Genomic DNA, 15,184 nt, shown 5'->3' on the forward strand with positions numbered 1-15,184 from the left:
CATTAATTCAAAATATTTAATTAAGAGCAATATTTGGTAAGGTAAAATATTTTTCAATTATACAGCCCAATATGATGTTCATATTATATTTTCAATAAACAAAGTTTTACATTATAATTGCCATTAGGTATAATAAATTAAATATTATTAGTCTAATTTAGAATACTGTACAAGACTAATAATGACAAGGTAATAGGTTCAAGCTTTAATTATTATTTTTAAAATATATATAATTATTAGTCTGATTTACTTTACTTTGGAATTAATTAAATGTATGCTTAATAATTTTGTTGTATTGTATAATGAGTCCATTTATAAACAATTTATTTAGATCATATTTGATAATTTTAAGAAAATGAGGTCATTATATATGAGTGGATCTAAAGAGTGTTATAGATAGAACTTAGGCCCAACTTTGAATAAGGTGCAAGGCCCACGATGGTATGTGGTCCAAATTCATAACAGATTTTTTCAAATAGAAAATCAAAATTGAGAAATATCCAAAATGGATTTGTCTCTATTCTTTAATTTATAGAATAAATAAATAATAATAAAATAAAACAGTCCTTACTTCCTTTGTTGGTAGGTTACTTCCTTTGTTGGTGGGAACATGACTAGATTAGGCACCTAACTTTATAATATGTGGCACTAACATTCATTACAATTCTTTTACTTACTCATTAAGATTTAATTTAAATCAAACCTTATTTAATTAAAACTATTTATAGGAAAGATAAATGATTTCGACAACAAATTATAACAAAAATAATGCTACAAAATCAACGTGATATAAATAAAAAAAATTATATCTAAAAAAATGTAATAATAAATTTTAAAAAAATGATATCTTCGAAAAAATAATTATATTTAAGAAATTTTTGTCCCAAACATGGTTATGTTCAAGATTATTGGAACATTTTTGTCTTTAATATGGTCATTTTTTAAATTGTTTTTTTGGTATGTTTTTTTATTTCTCTCTTTTGCCCAAATGTTAAGCACTATTTAATTCGTAATATTATTTTCATTCTCAATTTATCACACTTAATAAATATAGAATAAAAGATTAGTAAATAGAAAAGACTTGTAACCAATTATTAATGGGTGGGAGAAGTTTGCTTCTCCTTCTTTTCATTATTGTGTCTAAATTAAGCCACTATCTCATTTGGTCTTTATGTTCTCACATCTCAATAACTTGGACCTACACAATAACAACAACAATAATAATGCTTTGTTTTTGAAAGCTTAATCCTATCCACAAATATTTTCAAGCAAAAGTAAATAACAATTTTTGAAAGAAGGTAAATAAAATTGTTAACAAATTATAATTGGAGTATTTAATCCCACGGGCTTGTAATGTGATTTAGATGAATAAAAAATGACTGAATTGTCAAATTATGGCTTTTTATTGGAGCTATTTGAAATTTCGGATATCTCATCTAACTTCAAAATTTGAGACTTCTCAGGGTTAAAGTTATACGAAAACGAGATTTTGTCTTAACAATTTTAAACGTCGTTAACTTATTATCCACATGACATTTATAAGATTGATTAAAATTCAGTAATTAAATTAATGATAATTATTTTTTATTTATTTATAAATGTAATGTACCTAATAAATTAACAATATTTAAAACAATTAAGTAAAAATCTGGTTATTTCTAACTTTATCAATGAATAGTTTAACTTTTGATGTTTAAAAAGAGAGATTCCAAATCCAAGACACAATTTTACAAATCATTCTAAGAAAATCAAAAGAGAAACACTCATTAAATTAAACCCTCATTAAATTAAACCTTAAACTTGACATCTTTACCATGGTCTAGACTAGATAGTAACAATTATTATTGCTGAATCTAACTTCATTAAACTCCTCACATAATAATAACTAAAGGTGAAGAAACTTTAACAACAACAATAAAGACTATATCATCATCATCATAACAATGTCGAAGAATATCTTGATTATTAAAAAACCCGACGAATTTCTCAAAATTAAGCAGATTCTATTCACAGAAAATCACAACAATCCAGAGAACTCTCAATTCGAGGTGGGTTTTGCATATTTCTGCCGGCGAGACTGAACAATGAACAGAAACGCCGCCACCGCAAGCAACGCAACGCCGGCGGTACCGCAGACCAGGGTCGCCACCATCAAAGCTTTTCTAACTCGATCCTTCCTTCTATCGCTAGGTCCCTTGCTTTCAGACGTTACCTTCCTCCACCACTCTTCATCGCTCGGATCTTTCGCCTCCGGGATCGGGATTTTCGGCGCCGACGTAGTGTTCTTATTTCCATCGAAGAACGCCTGCATCTTTGGTACCTCTGTAATGTTACTTTGAAAGTCAAGGCCGTGTTCTGTCGGCCTGAGATCTCTGGTCTCTGCCGATGGGATCGACGACATTACAAGGGCGGTGAAGAAAACAGCGATGAAGACGACGGATCTATAGTAGTGATTCTCCATAGTTTTGCCTATCTATCTGGAATTGGAAGGAATAGAGGAATTCAGTCTTAAATGGCGATTGGAGTCAAAAGGGATTGGTTTTTAGAGTCAAATCAGTGGAAATTAGAAAAAGAACTTGTCGGAGAAATTACTCACGGGAAAAAAGCTTACTTTTTTGTTAAATCGCCGCTCCTTCTTTCCCTCACTAGTTAATTCACTCTCTCACCCAATAAACTATTATATATATATATATATATATATATATATATATATTTAATAAGAATAGTATAAACACATAGACTAGGCATGAAATGAAAAATAATAATAATAATAAATAAATAAATAAATAAATAAATACAATGTTATATCATAAAAAAAAGAATGATTATAGACTTGTGAGAATAAACTCATGTTATAATAATAACATTATTAATGATACATATCGAACAACTACGATAATAGAATATTTACCATTTTTTTTCAAATTATAGTTCACAAGAAAATAATTGGAATGTTAATTCAAATATGTAGATAGGTCATATTAAGCCTGTAAATGAGTAGAGTCGAGCTCAAACTTGTTTAAGCTCGAGTTCGACTCAAATATTTACCTACAAGCTTGACTTAACTTGAAAGTTTGAAAAAAGTTTATTCTCGAGCTCGAATTTAAACCAAATTTTATTTTCAAAATGAAATATCAAACTTTCATATTTATTCAACATTTTAAACATTATATTTTAAAATTAAAATGTGAAATCATCGTAACTATTCAAAATTTTAAAAATGATATATATAAAAGAGTTTGTTTCCTTCTTTGTCGTCGAATTTTCTTGAAACAAAAAGAAATTAGTGTTATTTAAAAAGCAAAAACAATAGTGATATAAAAGAATACTAGTATAATATGAAGAAAATGAAGCAATCTCTTGTGAATTAATGAGAGAAAAATAGTGTAAGTGAGATATAATTAATATGAAAAAAATGAAGAAACTCTTATGGTTGAGTGAGAAAAATTGTAAAAATGAGAAATAATATGAAAAAAATGAAGAAACTATGAATGAGTAAAAGAAATGGTGAAGAGGAAGACTAATGTACGATATCATCGATATGATAATGCTTTAGGGAATTAGGGTTTTGTTTTTTAACTTTTGAGCAATAAAATATAATAATGTAGATTTTGGGCATGATATAAAAACTTTGAAAAGAGGGAGAAAAAAATATATTTGTTTTAAATTTTAATATTAAAATAAATAAATAAATTATATATTATCAGGCTCGAAAAAGTTTGACAAGTCATCGATCAAGTATTATACGAGCTTGAACTCGACTCGAACTCAGACGTCAAAATCAAGCTCAAGTCAAGCTTTGTTCGAGCGGTTCGCGAGCACTCACGAGCGACTTTATTCGAGCGGTTCGCGAGCACTCACGAGCGACTTTACTCATTTGCAGTCCTATGTCATATTAGCCGTATTAATCCAAAATTTTCAGCAATTATCGGGCATCACCTAGTGAATTCTAGTTATACTCTACAAAATATTTCATAAACTAGTCACTCATTGACAATGCAAAAATAAGTGGATTGTCGACTCAACATTCTTGTGACATACAATAACGACTTACCATAATACAATTTTTTCATACATATTATTTGTAAGAATTCCATCGTGAATAACGTTTCATCCAAAGAACGAGACATATTTATATGGAATCTTTGATTTCCAAAGTTTATTTCAACAAAAATCACATGAAATAATTTTAGCGAGCAAATTGTAAAATGAAAACTATGCTTGTTTTGTTAATGCATAACATTTTGTTTAGACAGTTTGCGTCTTACAAAAAGTAAAACTCTATTACGTGAAGAACTCTTCCTAATTTTTTATTTTCTTCTATATCTTATTCGACTAGCAAAACTACTAAATTAAGAATCAAACGTTTTTCTTAATATTTTTATTTCTACATATTGCAATAAAAATACTTAATATACATTATAGCTAGCCTTTTAATATTATATCAAATATCGTCCAAAAGCGTGATATATATCCCTCACAATTAATCTAGACTGCTTGCAATTTTTTTATTAATATATAATAAATTACGCTCCAAATAATAATTAAATATTTTAGATATATTTATAATAATTAAAGGAATAAATATAGATTTTTGTAAAACTTTAATCAAAGATTCAATATTTTTCCTCTAGTCATTTCATTTAACTCATTTTTTTATCCATTCAAATATTAAAATACTTTTTATTCATATTTTTTCTCTCATGTTTCTATCTCATCAATGTTATTAAACGTTAAAAAATCTAGTTTTAATATATATATATATATATTATCAAAAATTCAGAAGAGAAAAAACCCAAGATTAATAAGCTTTTAAGAGTTAGTTTGATGTTGGTTGAGGTGTTTTATTATTTTTTATTGATTTATGAAAACATATATATTTAAAATTTTAATTGGTTAAATGATAATGTAATTTTATATTTAAAAATTAAATTTTATAAAGATAAAATAAAAACATTTTAATTAATAAATTAAGTAATTTAAAAATTAAAAAAATATATATAATGGGATAAATGGATTTTGGATAAAAAAATTAAATGATCCAAAATAAACTAAATTTATAGTTAGTTTCATCGAAGTTATAAATATAGAATTTAATTTGTGGTCTTTTTACATACTCTTACCATTTGAACTTTAAATCAAATTTATTTTTATATATATTAAATCATAATAATAATAAATAAAATTAGGAACCTCTAATCCCCAAATAATCAACATTAAACAAGCTCTTATAAGAAAAAGAAAAGGAAAAAGAAAAAGTATAAGGTATTGATGCGTGTTATTTGAAATTATTTTTATTTAATTATTATTTCAATTACATAATTTAAATTTAAAATATTTATATTCTTATTTTATTCTGATTAACATTCTAATCCTAATTAAAACATATATAGGTTAATATATTTTTAATTAGTTTAATTATTATAATATTATTTTGAATTTAAATTTTGAAATTTATAAAAAAAAATAGTTTGATTGACAACTTGAATAATTAAATAATTAAAAAAAAAAAAATCAAAAACACAACTTCATGTAAGCCCAGCCCTAATAAAATAATTATATTCTATCAAATATAATAATAAAATTAGAGTATTTTGAAATTTTTGTTGTATATTTGTTCAACATATGTTAGTATATAAATTATATTAACCCCATATCAATTTATGAAACCAACCTTAATATGGAATGCTAAATTATCTTGAAAAAAATCATCCTATCACGGGATGGCATATTATTATTTTGTTTGTTTTTCATTTAAATATAGATGTGGTGGTATCTATTTGGCAATAATAATAATAATAATAAATATAAATAGTTGCAGTGTGTAAAGGGTTATTATATATTTCTTCATTCACGAGCATTTGTCCTTATATGTCGCCCTATCAAGACAGCTATCACCTTATATGTTTTTTAGTTTTTAGTTATTAAAATATATTTAAAAATTAATAAATTTAATAAAATAAATAACATTATAAAATTATAATAATATAATAGAGGAAGAATTTATAATAATTGTAAAAAAAAAAGAGTAAAAAACAAAACAAATCATGACCTTAGTTGATATGTATTTTTTTTTAACATGTTGCATATTTCATTCCTTTACTTACTAACACAAAACAACATTATTTGAAAGTTTGTATCTTTATTTCATTCTCATCTTAACCCAAATTTGATATTAATCAAAATATCAATTTCTATTCAAAACGTTTTTAAGTTTTAAAATAATTGATATAACTATAAACATCGGGTTAAAAAGATAAAATAAAAATTTACATATATATTTTTATTAATTGTGGTTGCAGGAGTATGACAATAAATGGTAATGTTTAAGATTAAAAAAATGAGAATAAAAATAAAAATGAAATGGGCAGCAATCGAACAACTAAGGTCCGACAATGTAACCCATACTATAATAATACCACAACAACCTGTCTTTACTCTTTTTTTTTCTCAACAATATCAAATCTATATTTGGATAGCTTGTTTCCATCTATATTTTTTCAAAGGACAAGACAATTTTTTCTCATAAAGATATGGTGCACCTTATCAAAAATAATAAAGTTCAATAAAAAATTACATAATTTATCGAAACTATCCCTTAAGAAAACAAAAACTGAGGAACTTTTAGATTATCTCAAATCTCTTTTAAATAACTTGTAATATAAGACTAATTTGACCATTTATACTTTACAAATATGTAAGTCTAACATTTTTCAAAACATTTTTTTTTTTAGTTTAGTAAGTTTGACAAAAATATTTTTAGAAAAGATCTATTATATTAAAAAAAAAATCATTTAAGCATAAGTTATAGTAAATATTAAGTTTATTATTATTATTTTACAATTTTAAATGAGATATATATTTTTTAATTAGTTAAATTTTATAATATTTTTAAGTTTATAATCTTAAATTGTATGAGTTTATAATTTTTTATAATTAAAAAAAATGCTTACGTTCATGATTATTTTTAAATTAATTTTATACTTAATATATATATATATAATTAATATTTTTTATAATTTAAATTAAATTATTAATTTTATTTACAAATAGCTAATGGTTACAATTTTAAGTGTCTTGATCTCTTTAGTAATCAAATCAATGAATAGATCTGGTTCAATTACTCTCTCTAAAACTTGAAAAATATCACCAATTTATAAATATACATGTAATTAAAATATATCTAAATTATGATATTTTTATAAATATTTTATTGTTCAAAATAAGACTGACATCTAAGTGTTTTTAAATGGGCCGAAAGGTAAAGATTGAATAATAGATAGGCCTATTGCATGTTTAATAATTAAAATGCAATGACTAAAAGACAAGTGTAAAGTGTCTTCTGTTTATTTATTACACTTGACTAGATTATCAAGAGGCTATGATATTAATGCCCCATGTGACATTTCACATGTTTAATAATTTTTAAATAATAAAGTTAATGGTAAAAATAATTGCAGCTTCACAAAGGTTTATTTGTATCTTTAACCAAAGTTAAAAATTATGATATTCTTTTTTCTTTTGTCATGGGTGATGTCCTACATGCACCTTGGAAAGCTAATTCTTATAGGGTTTGACTCAAATAAACTATAAATATATTTATGGGGTACTTTTTTAGTTTGGGCGGAGATGGCGCGATGGCGGTATAGTAATTTTGTTGGAGTGGATAATAGTATTCGGGTTTGAGGCGTTACATGTGGTAATAGAGTCGATCCCATGTTAAGAACAAAGTGTCACGGGAGAGCACATCTTGAATTTTGCATGAACAAAGTATCACAGAAGAGCACATCTTGAATTTTGCATGAACAAAGTGCCACGTGAATGAATCATTCTATAGTCTTAATCGGGGAGACTATGACTACGACTACGAATAGAATCACGACGAGGACGTCGCGTTATTAAATTTGGGTGATTTTGATGTCCTATATGGATAAATCACTCATTATATATAAGAGTAGTAATAATAGACTATAAATACATTTATATGTACCTTTTTTTTGAATTTAGGCTTGGTGATCTAAGTAATTTTGTTTAGAGGTATTTATAATATATTTTTTTCATTCATTATCCTCATTACCTTAATTAACACATAGTTAAAACTTAAACCAATGACACATTTCTTTACATGGAAGTCAATGAAAAACAAAGTAGAAAGTACTATAAACATAAATATCATCAATTATGTCACTTTGAAACCCTACTTCTTTAAATGTTTGTATTTTGATTATTTATTTCCAACCACATATTGCAATTACCACATTAAGTCTTGTTTGTAATCCATTATAGAGAATACATATTTTAATCTTGGGTTTTGATCTCTTAAACACCAATTACAAACTCATAAATGTCCTTTTTTTTCTTCTTTTTTTACCAAAATAGAAAGAAAAGTTGAATATAACCATGCATATCAAATAAACAATAAATAACCACCATGTTTTCCTAGCCACGAGGGCGGATCTACCCTTTAGGCTACTTGAGTTGTAGTTCGATTGACTTAACATATTGTATATATATAACTAAATAACTTAGGTAGATTTTGCTTATTTGATATTATTATCATTCTAGTCAGCTATCCATGTTTACATTTATTTTCAGTGTGGTCAGTCCAGTCCACTTTATTAAGTTACGGGTGGGATGAAGTAGCTATGCGATGTTCGGTGCCGAAGTGAACTTAGCCACCCTAAATGGCTGATTTTTCCTTACTTCGGATATATATTATAAAATAAAATTAGCCCGGTTAAATTTCAAACTTTAACTTCATCGTCTTGCCTAGTTAGTCTGTCAACTCTTTCAACAATCCAAGCCAATATAACTCCAAACACTTCTTCCACCCTGTCATTACTCTCACCAATGAATTGATGCCACATACCTTCGAAAATCCTAAGTGTCTTATCCTTGCTGGAAGCTGACTCATACACCACCCTAGCTGACTCCGGTTCGCAAATCTTATCATCTCCACCGTGAATCATCAACAAAGGAACCTCAATCCGCCGTCCATTCCCACTTATGTAATCACAAACCTTTAAAAGCTCCAAAGCACTCGCAGCCGTAGGTTTCTCATTCTTCGGTTTATTAGGTCTCCTCTTCACAAGAAGCTTCTTCCATCTTTCTTTATAAGACTTCGAAGCCGGTGGCTTCGTTATAATTATGTTCCATTTTGGAGCCATGAAAGCCGCCAAAGGTAAAAGCATTTCAACCGGTCGAGGCGGCCGGAGTTTCTTCGATACTCCACACATGGCACCGCATATAACCATCCCATCCCAATCCCGATAATGATGACAACCGAGTTTATCGATACACGTGAGTATAGCTATGGCTCCACCGAGCGATTCTCCGTAGAGAAAAGCCGGTAGGTTTGGAGGTTGGGCTAGTCGAGCCGAGTTGAAGACTTCACGACAATCCTCAACCAGAGGACCGATATCCGGCACGTGACCTTGATGGCCTTCTGAGAAACCGTGGCCCTGCAAGTCCAGGGCCACGGTGTGGAAGCCGGCCTGAGCTAGGGCAACCGCGGTAAGTTGCATGAACCAACTGCTCTCGTCGGTGTAGCCGTGGATCATGGCGACTAGGGCTCGGGTGGTGGATATGGTCGGGTCGGGACTCCATGTTTGGGTGAAGATCTTCTTGCCATGCTTGTTGAGAATGAATGTTTCATTGTGGATGATTTGGTGCTTCTTGTAGAATTCTTCCTTTGAGATCCCTCCAAAAAGACTCTTCTCATTGGCTAAGTGAATAGGGTGAAGGAGGATCATTTTTTAAATAAAAAAAATGTTCAAACTCCACTACTATTATATATAACACACCAAAAAATAAAAATAGACCAATAATTGATTGTTAATATTTAATTTTAATGTTTTGTAAAATAAAGATGATAAAAGAAACAAACAAAGCATTCTTTACCTCCCACCTATCTTTTAGTCTTAGTTGGTGTACAATAAATGAGAAGTGGGACAGGGCAGTAATTAAATTTTATCTCTTTAAGCAATTAATTAATTACCCACCAAAAAAAGTTACAAGTTCTATCTTTTATAAATTGATGTAATAAGTTAAACTTTGGTTAGGCCTTGTTTGATGTGGGTTTATATGAGATTATTTTTAAATAGTTTTACAAATCCACTAAAATGTTCTTATTGTATTACATATTAATGATATTTAGGTCATCTCATCTAAATAATCTACAAGGGTAAAAAATAGAATAGTTTGGGATAGTTATAAATAAAAGAGGTGGGAGGTACTGCAAATTAGATGATGCATGTGAAGTGAAGTATGGGTTGGTGAGAGTAGGACCATCCAATTAAATAGAACAAATTATAGATGGCTTTACATTTGGTGCTTTTGTAAACAATTTGTAACCAATTTGATATAGCTCATTCATATTTTGTTATGATAACTCTATGATTCTCATTTGTATCTTTTTCGAATGAGAAAATCGGGAATAAACCCTAAAAAGTGTGTCTGATTCTGAATGGGGTAGCTTAAAATCATTGAAGAATGGTGGTTGATGTTAGGCGCGATTGGAGACTTTCTCGAAGATGAACCATATGGTATTTATGATGGAACTAACCAATTACCCAAGTACGAGTTCAACATTTCAACCAATTATCGATAGATGTTTTGTCAAGATCATCATTCATGACACGCAACTAACATAATTTTAATTATGGTCTAATCTAATGTCATGTTATTGATAAAACTTCCTTCATCTACATGCATTCATTCATTGGGTATGGGCCATTTGTCTTTATGATCAGAAATCCTCAGATAGAATCACAAATCTGAGATCTAGGGTTTGTCAGTTCAGTAAAAGAAGGAAGATAACTTATAGCTTGTTATTGCAGGAAAATTTCCTGCAAAGGTGAAATCAAACTAAGCCTTAAGCCATTGAACTGTGAAATATATATAGTTGTTTGAATTAATTCATCAATCTTTTCCATTTACATATCTGAGAGCACTCACACAAAACAAGCTGCTATCTATTGAAGATAGAATAATCTTGTCATAATGAAAGGAAAAATAGAAGAAGAAAAGGCTGAAGATCATAAAATCAAGAAGAATTCACAAAAGATTAAAATTGATATTGTCATCTATGGTCATCTCTTGTTTCATTCATCAAACAGTTCCAACCTAATAAGGCTGCCCCAACTGCAGGTTCTACCTGGAAATATATATATTTACCAGATTTAATGACCGAAAACAAAGCAACAATGAGAAAGAATAAGGATGAAAAAATGAACCTTGGGTCTAATTGGTGAAACCTTAGGGTATGTCTTCTGGATGCAATGAATAACTTCTTTTCCTATATCCCATTTCTTGTTTGCTTCAAGAACACCTCCAACCATTACAACTGGGAAAGCCCCATTTCCATCTGAATATAATTTTTTTTCATCAAACTAATATTCCAGCTGATTTATTGTTTCATTTCATAATATAGGTTATTACTTACCTTCTCCAGCCAAACTAAGCTTTTGAACGACTGCTTTTACACTCGTGGCTAATTCTTCTACCGCTTCATCTAATATCTTGTTTGCTAACTCGTCTCCAGATTCTGCACACGATACCACCACTGGAACAAGTGCTGCAATTCTTGCCCAAGATGGATCTGCATAGGTCCACCTATGTTCCAATAATATATGAAAATATATCAAAACACGCAAATCTTACAAAAAATAGTTGGGGTTCAAAATGACACAAACCACAGAATGACAATAATGGGCCTAGCAATGTATGCAACTTCCTACAATAAACCAAAAAAAAAATCACTTTCAATTTTAAGGAAATTTTTCAATAGGATCGTGATTGTGATCAATTAGGCTCAATATCTCCTACCTCCCAAAAAGAACAAATTAAGGGGAAGATTTTTTATTAAAAAATCCAAAACCTTCCACTTTTAAGGACAACTTGATAAAAACAGAAGTAGCTTTGTTGTTGTTATATATCCATGAAAGAAAAAGAAAGAAGCTAATAACCTTTTTTCAAATGCTGAAATCAATATAGAAGCTGTAAAATTCAAAAGGCCAGTACCCAATGAGTTCGTCTGGAGAAGAAAGACCAAGTGATTGCAAGATATTGTTTGTCAGTTCTGTTTGTGGACCGCGACCATCATGAGCCCTAATCACTGATGTCAGTGCTTTTGCCGCAATTCCATAGCCACTGAAACAAACAGATAAATCATTCAACACTGTTCTCCAGAGAATCTCATTTACCTCACCAGAAAATGTTGGAGAAAGGAAAATTAATAACACCATTAGAAGGTTGACCAGATGTAGTAGCACTGATCCATCTGATAGTTCAACATTCCAGTGAAATGTCAAATTTATTCAAAAGCAATAGCAAAATCTACATTAGTGAATGCTTTCTTGCTCCATGTTAGTATTAGACATCATGCGGCAGCTAAAAAGATACATAAATAAAATCTAGCTACCAATGTGCTATAGTTAAACTCTAAGGTTTAAACAATCCAAGAGGGGAGATACCATGCTAGGAGAATTTGAGATGAGAAGTATAAAATAATTTTCATTATTGTATTTGCCGAATTAAAATGATGACATAAGTTCGCCTTGTATATAAAAGGTTAATCATAACTCTACTATAATTCTAATACTAATAAATAGTAAACTATAATTATCCTGGCTGGCTAACAATAGTTATCTATTAAACATATTTATATAACTAACAATTATCCTATTCTAACTAAGCTAATCTTTCTGTCACATGTCCTCGGGAGATTGACCATTCCAAACCCTAATATCTATCTCATATCAATGTCTACCCCTTGAAAAAACATCTGTCCTCGAATGGTGATAAGAACTTCGTAGAGGTACAGACATGAAATAGGAATATGAATTCTTGACAATTCAACACAAAAGAGTTAGGTAGTTCTTCATGTGACTTCTGAAGTGAATTGGCAAGATCATGAAGTCTTGTCAACAACCGGCTCTTCCATTAGCTTGTTTCATATTACCGAGATTAATATGTATCAAGACAGATCATGGTAATAAGATCGTTGGCGAACCAACCTTTTGAATTCAGTCATTGGAACGTGTTCATCCTTAAATACTTCATTGTAAGCATTTCCTTTTCACAAGATCAAAGTTGCCCCTGCATTTAGGGTTCCAAGCCCCTATTGAGATTTTTAGAGATAGGGGTGAGCTTTAGGGTGATCATGGAGAACAGCAGGCCAATTGATAAGACACATTTGCTTAAATTTTTGTTTTCATGAAAATAAACAGTGTCAGGACTCAGGAGTTTCTTCAATATACTGATAACATCTTTCAAGACCCAAAGCAATTTAGCCAACCACTCTGTTGCTGATGTGAGCGTTTTAGTACTACCTTATGGAGATGATTTATCTTTTGTTTTACATGGAGGACGTCTCTTTTTAAGGTTTATGGTTTCACTCAGTATTACATAGTCTTTGTTCTTTCTATTTGTAGGGCATATTAGATCGGGGTCGGAACTTTAGTTATGATCTTTTTGTTGGTTTATTGATCATGTCTGCTATTGCCAAATATTTATCTATTTATAATTTCAAAGTTTTTTATTTGTATTTTCTAATACAACTACTAAAGCAACTATATGTTAGTTATTTAAGTTTGATAATAGAAACTTACATGTCTGTGGTGAATATACTCAGATAAATAATATATGCTATATTTTTACTTTTTGCAATATGGTATTCTCTGAAACTACGACGAGCTCAAGATGTTTGCTACATTCAGACTACTTATTAAGATCACCAATTTTGCTAGCATCAGTCGGGATATTTCAAGTCTGTCAGCCTAAATTTCATGAGCTTCGGACACATATGTGTCTTATTTACCTCTACCTCTATTTATGTTTAATCTCAGATGCTAAACTGTCACCAAGTCATTTCTAGGCAATACATGAAAATCTTAGCTTTTGGACACAAAAAGCATTTTACTGCTATCTTCAATTTCTGCCCAATCCTTGACGTAAGTTTTGTTCCAGAGATTCAAATAAAGAATACTTGAGTAACTATAAATGGCGAGATAAAAGAAAACTAGTTAATACCTTCCCCAATCACCTAAGATAGGTCCAGCACCAGCAGAACGAGCTTCTTGACCATCTTCAGTGAATCCATAAGAAATGCTGCCAGTTCCAGCAATCAAAACACATCCGTGAAGCTTCCCTAACGTCCCACTAGCCAAAGCTGCTACGGCATCATTGAAAACATAGAGCTTAACATGGCCGAGAAATTTATCCCTGAAAAATTCGTTAAAGAAAAATCAGACCATCAACCCATACAAAAACAATTCATCATTCTCACAACAGAAATACTTAAAGAGAACTAAACCTCAGCCAAGTCAATATTCTTTCTGCATCCCTTGGATGGTTAACACCAGACACACCCAAACAAACAGCTCGAACAGCTGATCTGCTCGAACCTGATTTTAAAAGAGCTAAATCCATAACCTGTTCTAAAGTCTCCAGGGCTATGTCTTCTGCAAATATCAAGCAAGAATTTGTAAAGACTCAATATTTCTGTTTAGGGTGTGATCACTTATGCAAACTAACTTATGGGTTTGTACCATCCTAGGGCAAATAGACAAAGACATAATCCGATACATAAAAATTGAACATTTCAAAGCACCAAAATGAATATCAAACAATTCAAAGTACCTCCCACGCTATTGTGATTGGAGCAACCAGCGACAGCGCGAGACAGAACCGGAAGGGGATCAGGCAGACGGTCGAGATCGGAAAAGGGGAATAAAGGCATACAAACGCAAACAGTAGAAGTCGCTCCACCATCCAAACCCAATATTACCCCACAATCTCCACCGCCATTCTCGATTATCCTGTTATCTTCTCCATTACCACCCAATTTACCCATCTCCAAAACAAAGATCAACAGTCCTATGAGCTCTCTATCAACAATCGGGAAATCAAGAACAGAATTATAGTTTAAAGGCGTGAAATTTACAGAAACAGTGAGAAAACTAGATATTAGTGGAATCTAGTTTGAGAGATTAAAGTAGGAAGGAATCGAAGATCCAAGAAACAGAGTAGTAGGTTTATTCGCGCTTTTTCTTATCGAAATTGTTCTTACACCATTGTCACTAAGCAACTTCTAACCCAATCACATGTCGCCACGTCAGCTACTGTAGATTTCAACAAACCCTAATTCTCAATTTTAATGTAGAAAAAATGTGAGAATCTACTA

The 15,184-nt window shown here is 30.1% G+C and overlaps 3 protein-coding genes across 3 annotated transcripts; all 3 read right to left on the minus strand.

Annotated features, from left to right (window-relative positions):
- Positions 1-1,779: 1,779 nt before the first annotated feature.
- On the minus strand, positions 1,780-2,682 carry LOC124912376. The gene is made up of 2 exons (XM_047452987.1): positions 2,612-2,682; positions 1,780-2,477 (listed from the first exon to the last, which is right to left on the minus strand). Exon 2 carries the CDS (start codon positions 2,459-2,461, stop codon positions 2,039-2,041), a length of 423 nt encoding a protein of 140 aa, XP_047308943.1. The 5' UTR covers positions 2,462-2,477; positions 2,612-2,682; the 3' UTR covers positions 1,780-2,038.
- Positions 2,683-8,227: 5,545 nt separating this feature from the next.
- On the minus strand, positions 8,228-9,776 carry LOC124912309 (caffeoylshikimate esterase-like). Its single transcript, XM_047452906.1, has one exon. The coding sequence runs from the start codon at positions 9,750-9,752 to the stop codon at positions 8,745-8,747; it is 1,008 nt and encodes a 335-aa protein (XP_047308862.1). The 5' UTR covers positions 9,753-9,776; the 3' UTR covers positions 8,228-8,744.
- A 1,105-nt stretch (positions 9,777-10,881) lies between these two features.
- On the minus strand, positions 10,882-15,016 carry LOC124911556 (N-acetyl-D-glucosamine kinase-like). Its single transcript, XM_047452058.1, has 7 exons — positions 14,641-15,016; positions 14,315-14,462; positions 14,032-14,223; positions 12,022-12,150; positions 11,444-11,613; positions 11,235-11,365; positions 10,882-11,155 (listed from the first exon to the last, which is right to left on the minus strand). Exons 1-7 carry the CDS (start codon positions 14,852-14,854, stop codon positions 11,081-11,083), a joined length of 1,059 nt encoding a protein of 352 aa, XP_047308014.1. The 5' UTR covers positions 14,855-15,016; the 3' UTR covers positions 10,882-11,080.
- Positions 15,017-15,184: the final 168 nt, after the last annotated feature.

Source organism: Impatiens glandulifera, chromosome 8 (genome assembly GCF_907164915.1).
Source record: "Impatiens glandulifera chromosome 8, dImpGla2.1, whole genome shotgun sequence".
NCBI classification, from domain to species: Eukaryota; Viridiplantae; Streptophyta; class Magnoliopsida; order Ericales; family Balsaminaceae; genus Impatiens; species Impatiens glandulifera.